Below are 20,326 nucleotides of genomic sequence, written 5' to 3' on the forward strand. Positions count from 1 at the left end.
TCGCACTGAGGCGGCTGGCCGCCCAACCAACCTGGGCGGGGCAGCCCGCCGGCGCAGATTTTAATCCATTTAGCATTTCCAATAGCTGTCTGCTATTGTTTGTAACTTCATTTCAAAAAGATAACTGAATCCGTGATTCAGTTTAGCCCCTTTGTTTTTCGAATTTTCTATTGTTTACGTTTGACGAGGACCTATCTAAATTATGTTTATTTTGCAGAGTTTCAAATAAAGTTTGTGAGCCTAATTAAAAGTCATTATTAGATACTCGTATTGTTTGTATTTTATACGAAAAATAATCTTGATTTTCATGTTTTGTAACAAAGTTACATTAATCGAACTAGATCCAAAGTTTCAACCTTTTTTGTGTGCATAATGGCTGGAAATAACCCTTTTAGTCCTGAACTGCTTGTCTAAAGTCTAATATCCGAGGGTTCCAACCTTGAAGGTCGGGATATGGGTCCCAGGGAATTAGGATAAGCGGGTCAACTGATCATAACAAGGAAAAAAGGATTAGTCTGAAGTTACGGAGCACGCGACAGACGTGACTGTCCCCCTTACTAATAAAAAGTTACACAGTTGTTGATCACTGTTTTAAAATGACATTTCCATACTAAACGTCACTTTAAAACACTGTTCAACGAGCGTGTAAGTTTTATTAGTAAGGGGGTGTATATCTTTTATTTCAATGATTTATTCGTTCTTCGTTTGGTTTTTTTTATCTATACGCCCTTAAGTTCAATGGTGTGGGTTTACTTCCGTTAGATCGTCCACATTCTGTTGATAATATCGTTCATTAAAATATTTCCATTTGTTATTATATTTTTCAAACGCTTTTGTTATTTTTATTCCCTTTAAAGACATTTGCTCTTTGACCTGTGACCTTTCGCAGCGGCCCTGACAGTGGCTCTCAAACATTTTATAAAAATATTCGGGAACGAACGATCAATGTAGAGTCAGCAAATATTAGTTCGTTACACCCAAAAAAGTAGTCGATAAGTTCGCAACACGTCTTTGTTACAATTTGAATAAGGTTGTTTTATCAACTTTAAAAAAATGCAAAAGTTTCATGTAAAAAATAAGGAAAATCTTGGCTTGTTCATCACTCCACTACTAAAGTGTTCTCAAAACCAGTCCCAGTATAATTGGGACGAAAAGTATGAATTAGATTATCAAAGCAAGATTATCAACATCGTAGGTAGAATGTGATCCGAGGGACGCGGGTTCGATCCCCGCCGCCGCTCGACTATTGTGGTAATAAATACCACTTGTAACACAAGCTTATTATTTACTCGTAGCTTACTACGAGGGAATATCGGGATATTTACTAATTTGTATTTACAAATTGTGAGGTCGAAAAGACCTACCTTTTGGGAACCACTGCTTTTTAGTGCGTTGACCGAAAAACAATATTATCATATTTCTTTTGCATGTCACCCGCATTATAATAAGGCATTCGCAACCTGACTCCGGCTTTGTAGAAATTGCTATGACAGTTACAAACGATCGCATTAATCCAACTGTTTTCGATGGTTGTTTTGTGTGGAAAATTTGAAGAAAACTCTATTTTCGTGCAAACGACTGCCTTTAGACCTACCTGGCTTATATTTCGTATATGTCGGCGGTACATAGGTACTAATTATGTTTACTTAGTCATCAAATGGAAATAAAAACAAAAATACATAAATTAACTTTTACTTAATGAAGAAAATCAAGTTACAGAATAGGAGCAATGAACTTGTGAAAACATTATTAGCAATTTCGTCAATTTCAAAAGTGACTAACCCAAGCTTTAAGTACTGCTAATGCTACCGTGTTCTATTTGCAGTCTAGCTCCCAAAGGATTCAATCCTGGGTCATTGGACTCCATTGTTATTCTCGATAGTCCCGTTTCTTCGAATACACAGTTAATTTACTTTTAATTCCTTTATCAGGTTTTTTTTCTCTGTGATTAATAACTTCATATGACTTATTTTGAACTTATGAGCACTATAACTAAATGAATAGAAGGATGTGTTCTTTTCAAAATGGGTTCGATTTCCGACTTGAAAATTATAATGCGTAGCATCGCTTCGTAGTTCGTAACTCGTAGTCACGTTGCTACGAACGAGCGTGAAACGCCTACGCAGTAGCGGCGGCGTAGAATTACGCAAAGTTTCCTACCTACAATAAAAATTATATTATTATGTTAAAAGATGATATTATTATGTACTTTGAATAAAAAGTGCTTAGTGCATGCTTTGATTAACACTTGAATATGTGCATGTAAGTAGGTACTTTGGTCCGGGTGATTAGTTGGATAAGTATTTTGAAAAATCTAATGAGATTAGGTACTAAACTTCGTGAAGATATTATCTTTTGTATTATAATATTTTGTAGAGATTCAACTAAGAATAAGCATGAACGGGATAAAGATAGCCAAATATAGAAAAGCCCATAAACCTAGAGTAGGCTCGTTCTGTTTTCAAGTTATCATCCTTGACAACTTAACCACTCAACACCCAAGGTTGTCCACTTTGACTTACTTACCAAACAAAAGTTAACGGACACTCTGCAAAGCCTCATCTTGTTTGTTTTAACACAATAAGTAGAAAGTGCTCCACCTTAGCCCTTCTAACTTTGGCGAAAGTTAAAGGTTTTTCACTTTCAAGGATGCACATGAAAGTGAGATATTAAATTAACAACTTGAAAAAACAGTTCTAACATATTTAATAAGCCATTACAAGCTAAAACTGGTATAGTTATTAATTTGAGAATATAGTAATAGTAGCTAATTTAATAAAACTAAAAGATATCTACCAATACAATAGGCAATTTAATAAATAGCAAAATAATTTATACCTAATCTCACAAATACCTTTATCTTTCTTTTAACAAATTATAATGAAGCAATTTAGATAATTGGCAAAAGCACTTCATCATTATTATTTCTTGTAAGTCTACCTAATTTTAGAGAGTCTTTAATTAGCGTGTCACACAGACCCAGACAAAATGTCACCCTCAAGGCCTAAATCAAGTTCACGGACGGCGGTCTCGTGCGCACGAAGCCTTACCACAATCCACTTAGCTCGTGGAGGATTTAATGCATGCGGCGAGTCAACACGCCTTCCGTGATTGTGCACATGAGGGCACCACGTGCGTGTGTTGCACGACTATGTGCGTGAACTCGTGGATGCACCCAGGCAGATTGTGGAAGGGAGGAGCAAATATAAGATTTTTGGGTCCAATAAAGTGCAGCTACCCTAAAGAAAATGCTCTTTTTTATCGACGTTTGTAGAATCAACCACTTTTCGACTGGTTTGCGATTATAATTTGCAGTTTCTCTAGACTCTACAGGAGACCCACTTGATCACAAACTGTATAAGGTAAGTAATCGAAGCTAATTAACGCAGCAGGCTGTCTGAATGGGTTAAAGGTGTAATTTTTAACTACTTACCTAACAATACATAAAAACACACGATTTTTGGTCTTAAACGTTATTTAACCAGTTATTTCATAATTGAAAATCTTTTTAGTACAAGATCTAAAAAATACCTAAAATCAAGTAATAGACGTAAGCAAAATTGCTCAATTACTTCAAGTATTTAAACACGTTTCGTATCTAATATGTACTAATCTCCTTCAGCCGCAGGCTTTTGTCTTTGTCCACAGTTCCAGGCAGATGCAAATCGGCTGAATGCTAATTAAAGCAAGCCTTTGACCTTTCTTCGTGTAGTCTGACGCCCACGCTTGACGACAACTAATAGGATAGTATAGTCCTTGATAAGATAAGACTTGTTGCTTTAGTTGTTTTCTACTACAAACAAATATTTGTAGACGTCCTGTTAGCTCAGGACGCGACAATAAGGAGAAAAAATAGAGTTCATCGAACCTCGCCATCCTTAAAATTCCTTACTTATAAATTCATATTCTTGTGTATTTTGCTATTCTAAGCGAGTAGGCGTTTGCATTTCTTTTTTCTACAAAATTAAGAACAAAAAATTCAGTTTTGACTGTATTCGTTTTCTTTAGCAAGTATGTAAAATAATCAAGTATGTATTTGTAAAATAGATTTAATTCATTTTCATTAATTTTCATTCAACGAAATAATTTCGTGCGTACACGCCATAAAATGACAAATCATGGCAACACCAATTTCCAACTGTCATTAACTGACACTCCAATACTCTCTAATCTGTGCTCCAATTCGTTTGTGGTTTGTGTGTGTGTTGTTGTAATTTGTAAATAAAATCAAGTTGTTTGGTTTTACTGATAATCCCAAGTGAATAAAGTGAATTTTTTAACAGTGTTTGGTCGGTGCCTACCTACGGTCCAAGTTTAGATGACACTTGGACGCAAATACCAGCAGTCTTCTGGGTAAATGAATTCATTATACGCAAGGGTTGGGACTAACCGTGCATGGCAAGGGTCTGGGTCGTGTAAAAATACGGCAAAATTGATTTTTCCCTATTTATAGGAATGCTGGGGATGCTCGTAAGGTGTATACTAACCAGTCGAAGGCTGGGACTCTGTCTGGGTGCTCGTCTTCTGTAAGTTGTAAATCATTATTATTCATATCAGGTACATTTCATACTGATTCATTACGAATAGTTTCCTCAATGTATGTGATTAGAATTCCTTATTAGAATTAATTAAAATTACTCAATCCAATTAATCATTAGCTAGAGTAGTAATGCATGGAAACTGTAGTGTTTGCATTGTTACACATTTATTTATTTATCACAGGAATATTGTTTAGAAACTGCTGTATTGTAAATACACTTGTGGCTTTCATTTAAATAAGCATTAAGTTTTTACCAGGCTGCTATACAATAACAGTATAGGCTTATTATCGGTATACGAATCGTGGTGACAAAAATTTAAGCCTATCTCAAAGATACTCCTTAAGGAATTCTTGTTAAACAAAATCACATTTATTTATTTATCATTTGTTGTTAAATTATCTACTACTTACTTACTTGTTTCTAATTTAATGTATTTAACACTTCTTGACCTTGCCTGTTTTTAATTATTATACTTTGGTGAGCACTCAAGTATAAAAAATTTACGAAAAGTAAGGTCAGCTGAGCTATCAATAGAATGTCTTTTAATTGACTATTGTTTGAAAATAAACAAGCTATTTAGATAACATTTCTTAGCAACCCATCATCCCAACTAATTGATTTCAAACTTATAAACAACCACAAAAAATACCTATTAAATTAATTTCTTTAATATATTTTTAAAAATCTCTGATATACCTAAGATGCAGATATTATTAATATTGTGAATACGTTGAAATAACAAGCAGCATACCATATTTGTTAGTATGGATGCATTTTATTTAACATCCAGCTCAGCTAATTTCATATAACATTTTAACACTTGTGTTTTTCATATTTCAAATTAGATTGCAGTACTTCTTTGAATAAGCTATGAACAGGCTATTTATTTATTAAATTATCTTTTAGAAACTATTTATGTTTTGTATTGAACTTGAACTGGACGACAGTTAATCCTTATCTACAACCTTCTAATATGTTCTTCTTATTGATTTAGTTACGGGTCCAATCACATTGTTTCCCCAGGACATACTTTTTACTGGTTGGGTTTTATTGGTCGCTGTAGTGTAGGAAATGCAGCAATGAAAATGAGAAGTGGGATTAATAATAAAAATAAATAAATAAAATAAAATAAAAATCATTTATTTTCAGACAAGAGCAGTCCATAGTTTGGTTAGTAACAATTTGAACTTAGAGACTATATTAGTAGAGTTAGTAACAATGTTCTTAGAAATATGTTAGTCGTACATCATGGGTTCGATAAACTATGTATCAATATACATAGTTTATCTGAAGCAATACAGGGTCCATAGATAAAGAGTCATTCAGTCACATGCCTAATGTGTAAGTCAACAAAGCGACCATAGACGGCTGAGTCCAGCCTCTCAGCAATCATTATCATTTAATTATAATATTGAGGTTAAAACCATAAACTTCCAGATATCCCTCTGCGACATGATTGAGCCGCCGGACTATGAAGAAGTATGCGATCAGCTCATGGGCGAGCGCGACCCGCTCGCCTACCCGGCCACCGACATTGAGCTGCTCGTCGTGCCGCGCCGCATCCGCACCGTCACGCACGTGCTGCCCGACGAGGACCTGTGAGTAGTGTGACGCATGTTCCGGACTATTAGGAGCGTGCGAGCAACCATGGGGCAGCAAGGTTCTGGAGTGGAGACTGCGTACCGGAAAACGCAACGTGTGACCAGGCCTGTTCATCTCCGCGAGTTTACATCGAAAACAAAACACGCACGATGGCCCACCTACAGGATACTATTCGACAAGGCCTCACATACGAGCGAACATTGACTCACGCCCGCGTATTCTTTTGTATGATGGAAGAAAATAAAGAAAATGGTGTACTAAATACTGTGCAGTATTTAACTGCCTAAATAATAAAAACACAGAATTACTTTTTTAAGTTGCCTCAAGACACTGAGAGATAATTATGCAGTTAATATTCCGCCATTTTCCGCAGTTTGGCACCTCACGTCACATCATTTTACCGAAGTCAGCCCTATAGCTTCGGCGCAGTGCCGATCACTGACGTTTGTCAACAAAATGGTGCTTGTCTCTTGAGACAGGCTAAATTACACCATATTGTTAATGACATTGAGCATACATTTTTTTAAATACCTTCGCGAAGTAAAACTTCTGTACGTAGTACTTATTATTATTCTGTGGTGTGACGTCCACCCACAAGGTGGACCGACAACATCATTAAGGCTGGACGCATGCCTTTACCCGCCCGCGAAAATCGTCCACTCCGTCACGCACGTGCTGCCCGACGAGGAGCTGTGAGTAGTGTGACGCATGTTCCGGACTATTAGGAGCGTGCGAGCAACCATGGGGCAGCAAGGTTCTGGAGTGGAGGCCGCGTACCGGAAAACGCAACGTGTGAGGTCCACCCACAAGGTGGACCGACAACATCATTAAGGCTGGACGCATGCCTTTACCCGCCCGCGAAAATCGTCCACACCGTCACGCACGTGCTGCCCGACGAGGACCTGTGAGTAGTGTGACGCATGAAGCGTGACGTGTGACCCGGACTGTGAGTGCGACACGCACGTGCTGCCCGACGAGGACCTGTGAGTAGTGTGACGCATGAAGCGTGACGTATGACCCGGACTATGAGTGTGCGAGCAGCCATTAGGCAGCAAGGTTCTGGAGTGGAGGCCGCGTACCGGAAAACGCAACGTGTGGCGTCCACCCACAAGATGGACCGACGACATCATAAAGGCTGGACGCAGGCCGTTACCCGCCCGTGGAAATCGTCCGCACTGTCACGCAAGTGCTACCTGATGACTACCTGTGAGACTCCTAAGGCTGTGGTCTGCTATTAACCTAGGACGCGTACAGCAGCGTCAAGCCGTAGGCCGTGCCACAATTACTATAGAAATGTATTGTTGTGGTCTCTTTCAGACGTTGACATCGGCGTATCGATAGGAACATTAATATACGTCGTACCTACGCTGCGTATAGTATTTAATTGGAGACCGTAGCCTTCATGTTTCAAATATGTGTGATGAATAAGGACTGAACGGTGATAGCAAAATGATCCAGACTACCCACTCTTCCCGTCGATGTCGTGAGAAGCGACTATGGACTGGCCTACTCTGCCATTGTTTGGCCAGCAAGGGAGTGTATGTAGACCATATCCTGCTCCTATATGTCTATGTAAAATAAAAAGGAACGTTTTTTCCTGTATTAGAGACTAAATTACCTATGATAATGATCATGACTTATTTCCAACAGCACAAAAGCGCCGATGTTCGTCCGCGACTGCATCCGCAGCTACACATCCGACTACAGCGTGGTAGAATACAAGCACCGGCAGTACTCGGGCTCGTCCTGCGGCCGCGAGCGCCAGAGCGAGCGCCTGGAGAAGCTCGCGGCCGGGCCCCGCCACCACTACGAGGTCGACGCGGACCCGGTCGCCGTGTCCACGGAGGAGCTGACGTCACAGCAGGTACGGACTGTGTGTGGAGACAAGCACCGGCAGTACTCGGGCTCGTCCTGCGGCCGCGAGCGCCAGAGCGAGCGCCTGGAGAAGCTCGCGGCCGGGCCCCGCCACCACTACGAGGTCGACGCGGACCCGGTCGCCGTGTCCACGGAGGAGCTGACGTCACAGCAGGTACGGACTGTGTGTGGAGACAAGCACCGGCAGTACTCGGGCTCGTCCTGCGGCCGCGAGCGCCAGAGCGAGCGCCTGGAGAAGCTCGCGGCCGGGCCCCGCCACCACTACGAGGTCGACGCGGACCCGGTCGCCGTGTCCACGGAGGAGCTGACGTCACAGCAGGTACGGACTGTGTGTGGAGACAAGCACCGGCAGTACTCGGGCTCGTCCTGCGGCCGCGAGCGCCAGAGCGAGCGCCTGGAGAAGCTCGCGGCCGGGCCCCGCCACCACTACGAGGTCGACGCGGACCCGGTCGCCGTGTCCACGGAGGAGCTGACGTCACAGCAGGTACGGACTGTGTGTGGAGACAAGCTCCGGCAGTACTCGGGCTCGTCCTGCGGCCGCGAGCGCCAGAGCGAGCGCCTGGAGAAGCTCGCGGCCGGGCCCCGCCACCACTACGAGGTCGACGCGGACCCGGTCGCCGTGTCCACGGAGGAGCTGACGTCACAGCAGGTACGGACTGTGTGTGGAGACAAGCACCGGCAGTACTCGGGCTCGTCCTGCGGCCGCGAGCGCCAGAGCGAGCGCCTGGAGAAGCTCGCGGCCGGGCCCCGCCACCACTACGAGGTCGACGCGGACCCGGTCGCCGTGTCCACGGAGGAGCTGACGTCACAGCAGGTACGGACTGTGTGTGGAGACAAGCACCGGCAGTACTCGGGCTCGTCCTGCGGCCGCGAGCGCCAGAGCGAGCGCCTGGAGAAGCTCGCGGCCGGGCCCCGCCACCACTACGAGGTCGACGCGGACCCGGTCGCCGTGTCCACGGAGGAGCTGACGTCACAGCAGGTACGGACTGTGTGTGGAGACAAGCTCCGGCAGTACTCGGGCTCGTCCTGCGGCCGCGAGCGCCAGAGCGAGCGCCTGGAGAAGCTCGCGGCCGGGCCCCGCCACCACTACGAGGTCGACGCGGACCCGGTCGCCGTGTCCACGGAGGAGCTGACGTCACAGCAGGTACGGACTGTGTGTGGAGACAAGCACCGGCAGTACTCGGGCTCGTCCTGCGGCCGCGAGCGCCAGAGCGAGCGCCTGGAGAAGCTCGCGGCCGGGCCCCGCCACCACTACGAGGTCGACGCGGACCCGGTCGCCGTGTCCACGGAGGAGCTGACGTCACAGCAGGTACGGACTGTGTGTGGAGACAAGCTCCGGCAGTACTCGGGCTCGTCCTGCGGCCGCGAGCGCCAGAGCGAGCGCCTGGAGAAGCTCGCGGCCGGGCCCCGCCACCACTACGAGGTCGACGCGGACCCGGTCGCCGTGTCCACGGAGGAGCTGACGTCACAGCAGGTACGGACTGTGTGTGGAGACAAGCACCGGCAGTACTCGGGCTCGTCCTGCGGCCGCGAGCGCCAGAGCGAGCGCCTGGAGAAGCTCGCGGCCGGGCCCCGCCACCACTACGAGGTCGACGCGGACCCGGTCGCCGTGTCCACGGAGGAGCTGACGTCACAGCAGGTACGGACTGTGTGTGGAGACAAGCACCGGCAGTACTCGGGCTCGTCCTGCGGCCGCGAGCGCCAGAGCGAGCGCCTGGAGAAGCTCGCGGCCGGGCCCCGCCACCACTACGAGGTCGACGCGGACCCGGTCGCCGTGTCCACGGAGGAGCTGACGTCACAGCAGGTACGGATATTGTTGTATAATGGCACCTATTACGTCTTCTTTAGATGCCACGTACGTACATTTGCTGTTAAGATAATACTTCAGCTATACACTACTACTTTTTTATCACCGGAAATTTTTTAACAGGTTATGTAGAAATGTGTGAAAATTATAAAGTAAAAAAAAAAAATTTAATTTTTATAAAGTTAATTTTTTTATTAAATTTTCTTTAGTCCCTATTTTACGCGTCACAGCTGGGCCACTCCGCTGCTCGTTCATTCAGTAGAGTAGTCGTACGCGCTCGCACATTGATCTGTCTGTCTCGCTCACGCCTTGACCACGCTTCCAGTGTTATTATTACTAATTTAGACCATTATAATGCAACATTTCAAGTAATTTTGAGTTCTAATAAGTGTTTCATTACACTTACGTACTTCTTTACGTGGTATTCTGACTGTTAACACTAATTGTAAGTTAATAATACAATGAAATACCTACCTACTGTGAATACGTTACGAATACACACCAATGTGTCGTTACGAGGCTACTACGACTTTAAAAGAAATATGTAATTCAAAGATCTGCCAAAACAGCGGCTTTCAGTGTTATCATCACAGAATAATAATAATGTATTACTTAGCTACCTATCTTAGGCTATTTTTATTGCAACATTTCAAGTAGGTAATTAGAATTGTAATTGAACGCAGGGCAAAGGACGAAAACAGTAATTTAGTAATTACGTAATACGTCACGTTGTATTTCTGTGAGTTTTTAACACTAGTTAATAATAATACCTACTGTGTAACTCCAATTGAGATCGCGCGTCGTTCGTAGTTCGTGAATTTAAGATCCGCCATAACAGCTGAGTGGTGCGAACAGTTTTAGATGGTGGTTTTAGTAGGCGCTTAGGTAAAATAATAAAAATAATTCAACTTTCCCTTCATACTTACCCGGGCTTAGGATCGGCCTTAGGACCGGCAAAATTCAATGCTTTGATAAGCACCCTGCATCGTGCTGAAGTGTGGCTGTCCCGGTACAGTCGCAAAACTGCACTACACAATTTCTCCGGCCAAGAATAATAATGCACGTATCATTAACACGTATTCACGTGAGGTGAATTGGTAAGACAACGTAATAATTGCACGACACTATTGACTTGATTGATACAATGTTAACAAGACACTTCACGACCGATAAAGAGCTCGCGCGCGCGCAACTGACCGACCGCGGCCGGCGGCCGGAAGAGCGAGAGGGCGGCGCGGGCCGCGGCCCCGCGCCGCCCTCTCGCTCGTGGCTCGCGGGTGATAATGGCCGCACAACAAACGTACACCGCCGCCTTTAGGAAGCGTCGGGCCGGCAACGTCGCATCTCTCTCCATAGTAACGGGCGGCCTTGCGTTGAGCGTAAATAGTGCTAGCGACGCGTGTGTCCAAATATTACCAATTTTGGGATGAAATTTTGAGTAGCTTTATTTAACTTTTTTTTTTGCATAAATAGGATCAGTATCAATAACTCATTACCCAGATTTTTTTTTTCCGGTGATAAAAATGTAGTGGTGTAGATGAATGCCAATCTGTTAAGCGATAAATATACAAAAGTGGTAAGTTATCCATTTAACAACTTTATCTAACAGGTAACAATGACAGTTCCTTCAAGCATTGCAATTTTTCAATACTTAAGATCACTTTGTAAAAAGTTCTTCGTCTTCTGCTGTCAAAAATAATACTTAACTTTTTATCGAAGCTAGGCTACATTCATAACCAAACCTAAAAGGATTTCCTCGTAAAAATACGGGGGAATGACAACGATCAGCTGTAACTGTCTAAAAGCAGACCTCAAACATTTCCTGCTTTTTACTAACGACTACAAATCATAATTTGTCATCACCAATGAAACAATACATTCCCCCAGTTCGAGTCCCAACCCTCCAGCGGGCGTCAGTCCGTCGCGTCGATCTCGTCGTCTTCGTCGTGCAACGAGACGCTAACGCCGCGTGGGTCGTGGGCTTCCCTGGACCTTAGAAGTTCCTCCTCCGACCCGCTCCTGCCGGATTTGTTTGAACGGCGACCGCCGGAGCAGATGGACGCTGCCAATGAGGCTAAAAGGTAATACAGGATGGAAACGATAAAGCCATGTATTAATTAGGCGACATTTGTTAATAAACTGTTTATGACTAGTGTGAAACAAGTTTACCATAAACACAGGTTTGCTCTCCACTCATAGCGGGGAGCACGGCAACATGTATCATAAACAATGTTTCATCACCTATGTTTATGGACTGTTTACAGAGATGATGAAACATTGTTTATGAACAGTTTATAAACAGTGTTTATCAACAAATGTTGCCTAATGAATACATGGCTTAGTGATCTCACTCGATTATTTCTAAACTACAAGTTACGTCACTTGCAACCCCTCCTGCATCGATCCACTACTAGTAACTTGCTTGAATTTTTTTTCAAATATCTTTCTTGTGCAATACCGCGCATCAAGTTGTAAATGGGTGGCTGAAAATGGCCTTGCAATTTAAAAAAATCCCTGGTCAAGAAACATGTGTGAATCTGCTCGATATAATGTAACATATTGTATAACTTGTCGAATAGACCGGATAATTAGTTAATTACTACATTGTAACCTTGGTGGTTGTTGTGCTGTGTGCTATTATTACCAAATAATTTTTTTTTTTTTTTTTACATTCGTTATTTTTCAATTATTCTATCCATATACTGTTCTGCACATAAATTGGGGAGGCAGAGTATCTACATAATGCAGGCACTGACTAATAATTTTCTCTAGGCTGGAGAACAGACAACCTGACCTCCTAGGCCTGTACACTCCGTACCTCGATGAGGATGAGGCGGTGGAGAGGAGACTGGCTGCCGAAATGCCCAGCGAGGTCATGGGCCACAGGATCCTGGTCAACTGCCATCAGCTAAAGTAAGTTGTAGAGTTATTTGTCCTATAGACGTGTTGTTGATCGTGTTATCCATTATTTTAGTTCAGTATATTTTCATGTGTCCGAATTGTTTTCAGAAACTACATGATAAACTAATGAACTTGCCTTAAAAATTCTAATTTATTGCATTGAGAATTATAGAGAAAATGTAGGAAAAATATGTAATATCTAATTAATAAATTGGGGGAAAAAAATACTAAAGCGTTTTTTGAAATCACCAATTGTGAACTTTGGACAAATTCTTATCTTCACTAACTGACTCACTCATCACGAAATCTCAGAAACTATAAAACCTACAATTATACTACAATTATAATTATACTTGAAATTTGGCAGGTAGAGTCCTTATATTCCTGTAGATAGACGTCCGCTAAGAACGAATTTTACGAAATTTCACCCCTAACTTAGGGTTGCCAACTTTTTGGGGCCCTAAGAGGACTATACAACGAGGTCCACGCGTACTAAGTCACGGGCGGCCGCTAGTTCTTAGAGCGCTTTCACATTTAGGCGATTTAGCAGCGCGAAAAACGCGACAGACGCGCTGTTGAAAATTTCATGCTATGTGACAGCGGATGCATGCCTTCACATTATAAAAACGCTGCTGCCGCGCTGCTGTCGCGCTTATAACGCCCTAATGTGAAAGCGCTCTTAATGTAATTTAACATTTCCAATTTGTTCTCAGGCTAGAACTCGACGTTGAACCTCTCTTCGCATCGATGGCACTCTATGACGCTAAAGAAAAGAAAAAGCTATCAGAAAACTTCTACTTTAACCTAAATTCAGAATGCACGAGACAAATGTTAGCAGCTCACGTTCCACATGCAGACTTATCTACGCTGAGTAGAAGTGCAGTATTTGATATACTGAACCCTTCGGCCGATGTGTTCCTGGTGGTGCGAGTCGAGAAAGTTCTGCAGGGAGATGTCAATGAATGCGTGGAGCCTTATATCAAGGACGATAAGGTATGTTTTCGCATCCTATTATTACTAGGATATCATCTAGGGTTGACAAGACAGTTGTTGGTAACCCACATCCGTTGTGCGAATTTGTCAACACTCGGCAATAGTGTCAATTTTGATTATGATCTCGTGATTGGATGTATTTCTGGTGTCTGGTGATCATAAAGCTATCTGGAAGAGACTGTGCAAAAGTAATCTGTAGAATTAAAGGTATCATTTCATGATATCTGACAGTCTCAATGATAGTCGTGTAATAAATTGGATTCAAAAGTGCATTACAAAATATTATATTCTAACTTAAACTACGTCACACGCTGAGGTCGCGTATGTCATCGACCTAGATACGCTCATGCGGTGTACACTAAACTATGATATTAAAATATTCTTATAATTACTTACATACTATACTACAAGACAGTTCAGTATTTATTGTTTTAATAAAATAAATCGTTTAATATCCTTATGTTACTAAACCCAACGTCGAGAATTCTTTAGTGCACTAAGTTCAGATTTATTTTACACTAGCTGACCCGGCGAACTTCGTACCGCCTTAGCGTAGAGATTTTCTTTATTTTTTTTTCCGTAAAAACCTTGTACAGAGTATTAGAAAACTACAAAAAAAAAATCAGCCAAATCGGTCAAGCCGTTTTCATGTTATGTCGTGACAACGGAAAACGGGTTTCATTTTTATATATATAGATTAAAGTCATAGAAAGAAAGAAGAAGAAAGAAAAATATTTTATTGGTTCAAACAGTTTTTAAATAAATAACTAAAGTATCCTATGACTTTTGACCTCTAGCGTGACCTTCAAGAATTTCAAGCTCATATCAACCTCCATTTTGCCAACAGAACCGCGAGAAAGTCCGCGCGAGCGCACAAGCAGCGTGCACCCGTCTCGGCAAGTATCGCATGCCACTTGCCTGGAGCGCTGTATCGCTGCCTAACATCCTCAGCGGCGCCAACAGTCTAGAAAGGGAGCAAGATAAGGACAGCCTGTCGGCCAATGGCAACACTAATAGCTTGGGTGAGTGTAGCTAATAGATTAATTTTCCGATAAGACACGTGACACCTTTTTTAAAGAGTACCTAAAACACTGTAGGATACGCACAGGTTCACCGCATACGGGCTTAACGCCTGTGGCCACCAAACGAAAATGTATGTAAAAACGCCACGGGGCCCTTATTGTAAGCTGTTACTATGTTTTCCGTAAAGGTATGGCTTACCGGGTCTGTCGCAGTCAGCATATTAACCCAATGTATAGCTTTGAAGATGGGTAAAAGGACTAGTGCCCATGCAGTCAACACCTGCACCAAGAAAGCCCCCTATATGAATGACTAGAGAACTTTTATCACTTATTTCACTCCTTTAAAATTATTTTTCTCAAAATTCCAGCTTTACTCCGCCACCAAGGCCCACCTGTTAGTTTATGAAAATAAGTGGAATTTTAAATTGTATCAAAATAGCTGTAATATTATCTTGCAGACTCCAAAGCATCCTCCAGCAGCTTAGAACAGCTGCGTCTGCGCGTGTGCGAGAAGCCTCTCCTCGGTAACTCGAGAACTTTCATCTGTTTCAACCCATTCAAACTATTTTTACCCCCTTTTGCTAGTTTAGTCCCTGTCTATGATCCATATCTCTATACCAATACTGTTGGCATGTGACGCAGTGTTCAGTGTATTGTACGTCCGCAATAGTTAAATTGTTAGTTCCTATATAATTAATATCGTTATTAATAGAGCTACGGTACACATGCTACGTTTACCATTGGCGATCCGCTTTTTAGAAGCTGAATGTAGCGACCACGCATTCCACACCGCATATTTAAAAACGCCAAACGCGGTGGTTGAGTCGCTTTTCGGAAGCTCGACACAGTGTCTGAACGTTACATTCAGTCAGTCGCAACAATTTGGCATCTGCATCACCCAGCATCGGAGCAGTCGCTAAAACGCAAGTGTCTGATACCACGTCCGAACACATGAAGTCGCGAAATTGCGATACTGCATCGATAGAATCGTTAAAATGTGCTATTCCGATACTGCGATCGAGCGCAGTGTCGCGCCTAAACGTGATTCAGTGTCGATACTGTCACAAAATCGCCGATCGCCGATGCTAAGGCTAAGAACTCACGGCGCGATTTTCACCAGTACCCGCGGCGGTTGTGGAATTGCGGTTATATTTCAAAACTCACGGAAGCGGTTATTTGCGTGGATAGGCTAAGAGCTCACGGGTGAAAATCGCGCCAATCAAGTCACTGGTACAAAACGGTCGCCCGCCGATCGATTGCAGAGCGCGCGGGCGAAAACCGCCGAGGCTGCGGTTACCGCGGCCCGCGCGATTCTACTAGTTGCCCGCCGGTGCCGCGCCGTGAGTTGTGCATTAGTTTGTTGTTGTGAGTATCTGCATTCTACAGAAGCTGCGGGCCCGCAACCGCCGCGGGCGCGTGTGAAAATCGTGCCATGAGTTCTTAGCCTAAAAGTAGCATGTCTGCTATGGTCCTAACTTGCATTGCTGTCGTCTGTACACTGTGTACACACAGCTTTGACAGTAAACAACTATCTCATCTCATCAGACCGCAAGGCATCGTCCAGCAGCCTAGAACAGCTGCGTCGTCGCGCGGGCGAGGTGGGCGGTTCTTTGACACGGAAAGGCAGCGTGGAGCGCCGCGCGCCGCCGCCCGGCGACGAGCTGGCCGCCTGTCTCGACAGCTTCAAGCCCATCGCCATCACCGTCACCAGCTTCTTCAAGCAGGTAACGAGAGCAACCACAGGAGAAGAGTAAATACAAATGAGTAGGTCATCTTCATAGAAACGCCCGAGCGCGGTTTGTATGTAAGCGCGCCAATACGTATGCGGCGCGCACGCACACGCTGACAAAATTTAGCGTGGATTAGCGGTGAGGTGCGTATTGGCGCGCTCGCATACAAACCGCGCTCGGGCGTTTCTATGAAGATGACCTACTCATTTGTATTTACTCTGACAGGAGTCTCCGAAAGAAAGACATTTTTTACAATGAGACATCACGCAAATACAAAAAGGTACTATCGGCCTCAGTGTTAACTATCCATTTCCATTTTTGCTCTCGCTCTCATTAATGGTGATTCTTTGCGATAGAACGAGATGACATGACCGGCAATGAGTAACACTGTTGCCGGTAGTACATTAAAACAAATAAGAAAGGACCTATGCTAAAACCTGCGTGGGTTCACGGAATAAGTGCCCGGTCCGGATGTGTGGCGCGTCGGTCGCCTATTAATTTCACTGCTAATTCGAGCTCGCCACACTGCGCTGCTCATCATACTACTTTTAGGCGATTATCACACTGCGCTGCGCTCCGCCGCGGTACGCGGGACGACAGATTTAATCATTGTATGCAAGTACCTCAGTTTGTATAGAAAACACGCGCGGCACAACACACTGACAACCCGTCCGCGCGCGGGATTTTTTATATGAAATCATGCGGACCGCGGCGGAGTGCGGCGCAGTGTGATAATCGCCTAAGATACAGATACTTGCGCCGACGTGAGTTTAAATTGAGAATCAAATGAATTTTACTCTCAAAATGACCCTATCTAATACACTCGAGTTTGTCTAACCCTCTTCCAAACACCCTGTATATTTACCAACGTTCACAGGAAACTGACAAGCTGCGTGACGAAGATCTCTACAAGTTTTTGGCCGAAATAAAGCGGCCGAGCTCAGCGCCCAAGAAGCTCAAGTGCATCCCTGGCACGCTCAAGATTGAAGTGTGCCCGTGCCCCGACGAAATCAAAAATGGCCTTACGCCGGAGCTGGCCAAACTTAGCCCTTATGGAGGTTAGTGGCACTACTCTAGATCTTAAATGGTGAAATGTAACCTTAATCTACAGGATGGAAGCGTCAAGTGATCTCACCCGATTATTTCTAAACTATACAAGATGAAGTACTTTCAGGATTAGTAATCATTTTTTCGATGTCTTGTATAGTTTAGAAATAATCGAATGAGATAACTTATCGTTTCCACCCTGTATATTCTAGGACTTGTAGTCGTCTATTTAGCAGCTTAGTAGATGAGCAAGCTGAAGTAGCAGAAGCAATGTTAGTATCAATAGTAAAAATTAGATCAAATTAGAGAAAATTAGAAACTTTCAAACTGGTCGCGTCATGTGTGGTCTCTCAACGGACGCTATGGCAGAAACTTGAGAAAAGATGCAAGTCAAAAGTAACTAGCAGTTGCAGTTTCGTTGCAGTTGCGTTTCACCGTCTGTTCTGGGCCTTACTATCACAATATCTTTGAACTGAGACTACATTAACTGTTCCTTTTACAGTAAGTTTCTACCCCTGCTGTTTTTCAGCACTGGCTATTAGGAGACTATCGTTGAGTAGTAGTAGGGAAGGGTAGTTTGGATTAAAAAAAACAACTGATACTTTTTTATTATGTATCAGCTATTATGTCTCATTTACTTACATCCTATAGATCTAATCTGATATTACCCAACAGATGAAAACGTCAGGCCGTGCAAAGAAATCTTACCGTTCCCGCTGACGCCGACACTCGTGCCTCACTACCAGTACCGAGCGCTATTGTTCCTATCCGTGCGAGACATCAGCCTGGCTGCCTACACCTCTAGGACTGGGTCTGCGAGGAATATCACTGTGAGTGGGTCACTTATAGGTTACTCAGGCAATAGTCAGGCGGTGTAGGGAAATCCTACCGTTCCCGCTGACGCCGACGCTCGTGCCTCACTACCAGTACCGAGCGCTGTTGTTCCTATCCGTGCGAGACATCAGCCTGGCTGCCTACACGTCTAGGACTGGGTCTGCGAGGAATATCACTGTAAGTGGTCCCCTTGTAGGTTACTCAGGCAATAGTCAAGCGGTGTAGGGAAATCCTACCATTCCCGCTGACGCCGACGCTCGTGCCTCACTACCAGTACCGAGCGCTATAATTCTTGTCCGTGCGAGACATCAGCCTGGCTGCCTACACCTCAAGGACTGGCTCTGCGAGGAATATCACTGTAAGTGGTCCCCTTGTAGGTTACTCAGTCAATAGTCAGGCGGTGTAGGGAAATCTTACCGTTCCCGCTGACGCCGACGCTCGTGCCTCACTACCAGTACCGAGCGCTGCTGTTCCTATCCGTGCGAGACATCAGCCTGGCTGCCTACACCTCAAGAACTGGGTCTGCGAGGAATATCACTGTGAGTGGGACACTTGTAGGTTACTCAGTCAATAGTCAATCGGTGTAGGGAAATCTTACCGTTCCCGCTGACGCCGACACTCGTGCCTCACTACCAGTACCGAGCGCTATTATTCTTGTCCGTGCGAGACATCAGCCTGGCTGCCTACACTTCAAGAACTGGCTCTGCGAGGAATATCACTGTAAGTGGGACACTTGTAGGTTACTCAGTCAATAGTCAGGCGATGTAGGGAATACTACCGTTCCCGCTGACGCCGACGCTCGTGCCTCACTACCAGTACCGAGCGCTGCTGTTCCTATCCGTGCGAGACATCAGTCTGGCTGCCTACACGTCTAGGACTGGGTCTGCGAGGAATATCACTGTAAGTAGGCATTTTGTAAATTAATTATTTAATCTTATCCATAGAGTAATAAAGGATATAGAAGCTGTCTTAAAAAAAGTCTAGCTCCAATTTGGAAGGAATTAAAAGTTCGCTGCAGCGTTAAATGCCTTCTATAAACAACAATGCCTTCAGGATGCTGATGTGGCTACCAAGGTTCTGCAGTGCTTCAACTATGTTCACGGAAGCGCGTGTGGATGACTTCTACGCTATCATCCGTAAACGAACAGCCTCGATGCTTGCGAGGATTCGGGAGTGCGCCAACAGCATCCTGTCGGTTATCAAAGATAGGCCATCGTGTCCCATCTTTAAGCACTGGATTAATATTCACATGCATGGATCCAGAAACCGGTTTTTTGACTGATTTATGTTACTACTAACCTAGATTTTAAGTATAATATTGTTACTAACACAACTGTATGGATCATAATGGTCTGAAATAAACGTATTATTATTAAAACATATTTTCTATCGTCTAATCAAAGTATTAAAACATGTGATAAATGATTACGACCCTAAATAATCCCACAAAAACTCTTTCTTTCTCAACTACATAGGTGCGAGTGCAGCTAATGGCGGGGGAGCAGCAATCGGCAGCGCTGCCGGCCATTTTCGGACGAAGCTCGTGCCCCGAGTTCTCTACAGAGGCCTACACCACCGTGCTGTATCACAACAAGTAAGTTGTTTCATTGGAAATCCAGGACCAGATTATGTATATGTAACTCGTTTATAACGCCCGTATACACAAACGATGCTTGCTTAAGTGAAGCAGCAAATCGAACGCACAGCGTTGAATAGAGCTCTCGGTTCGTGTGTCACCCTGTGCGTCCACGCGCCCTGTGAGACCTCATAGTAATGTTTGTGAATACGAGCGTAAGAGTTTTTTTTTACGGAAACACCACAAACAAAAGTATAGACCCCCCATACTAGCGTCTTTCGAACGTCGTTACGTTTTTGCGTGAAAGAGTAACAAACACCCAGACATCCAAACATCCGAACTCTCGCATTTATAATATTAGTAGGATTCACACAACCAGCAACACAAACACACATACA

The 20,326-nt window shown here is 44.0% G+C and overlaps 1 protein-coding gene across 1 annotated transcript in view; it reads left to right on the forward strand.

Annotated features, from left to right (window-relative positions):
• The first annotated feature begins 4,191 nt into the window (after positions 1–4,191).
• Positions 4,192–20,326, forward strand: part of LOC135088080 (dedicator of cytokinesis protein 7) — a 67,997-nt gene continuing 51,862 nt past the window's right edge. The window contains exons 1-13 of the mRNA XM_063982967.1: positions 4,192–4,353; positions 4,454–4,526; positions 5,979–6,139; positions 7,794–7,979; positions 10,802–10,820; positions 11,719–11,906; positions 12,598–12,738; positions 13,440–13,719; positions 14,567–14,741; positions 16,287–16,465; positions 17,349–17,529; positions 18,194–18,348; positions 19,828–19,946. Of these exons, the coding sequence (XP_063839037.1) occupies positions 4,319–4,353; positions 4,454–4,526; positions 5,979–6,139; positions 7,794–7,979; positions 10,802–10,820; positions 11,719–11,906; positions 12,598–12,738; positions 13,440–13,719; positions 14,567–14,741; positions 16,287–16,465; positions 17,349–17,529; positions 18,194–18,348; positions 19,828–19,946 (1,892 nt within the window). The 5' untranslated portion in view covers positions 4,192–4,318. The remainder of the gene's footprint in view (positions 4,354–4,453; positions 4,527–5,978; positions 6,140–7,793; positions 7,980–10,801; positions 10,821–11,718; positions 11,907–12,597; positions 12,739–13,439; positions 13,720–14,566; positions 14,742–16,286; positions 16,466–17,348; positions 17,530–18,193; positions 18,349–19,827; positions 19,947–20,326) is intronic.

This window comes from Ostrinia nubilalis, chromosome 3 (assembly GCF_963855985.1).
Source record: "Ostrinia nubilalis chromosome 3, ilOstNubi1.1, whole genome shotgun sequence".
NCBI lineage: Eukaryota > Metazoa > Arthropoda > Insecta > Lepidoptera > Crambidae > Ostrinia > Ostrinia nubilalis.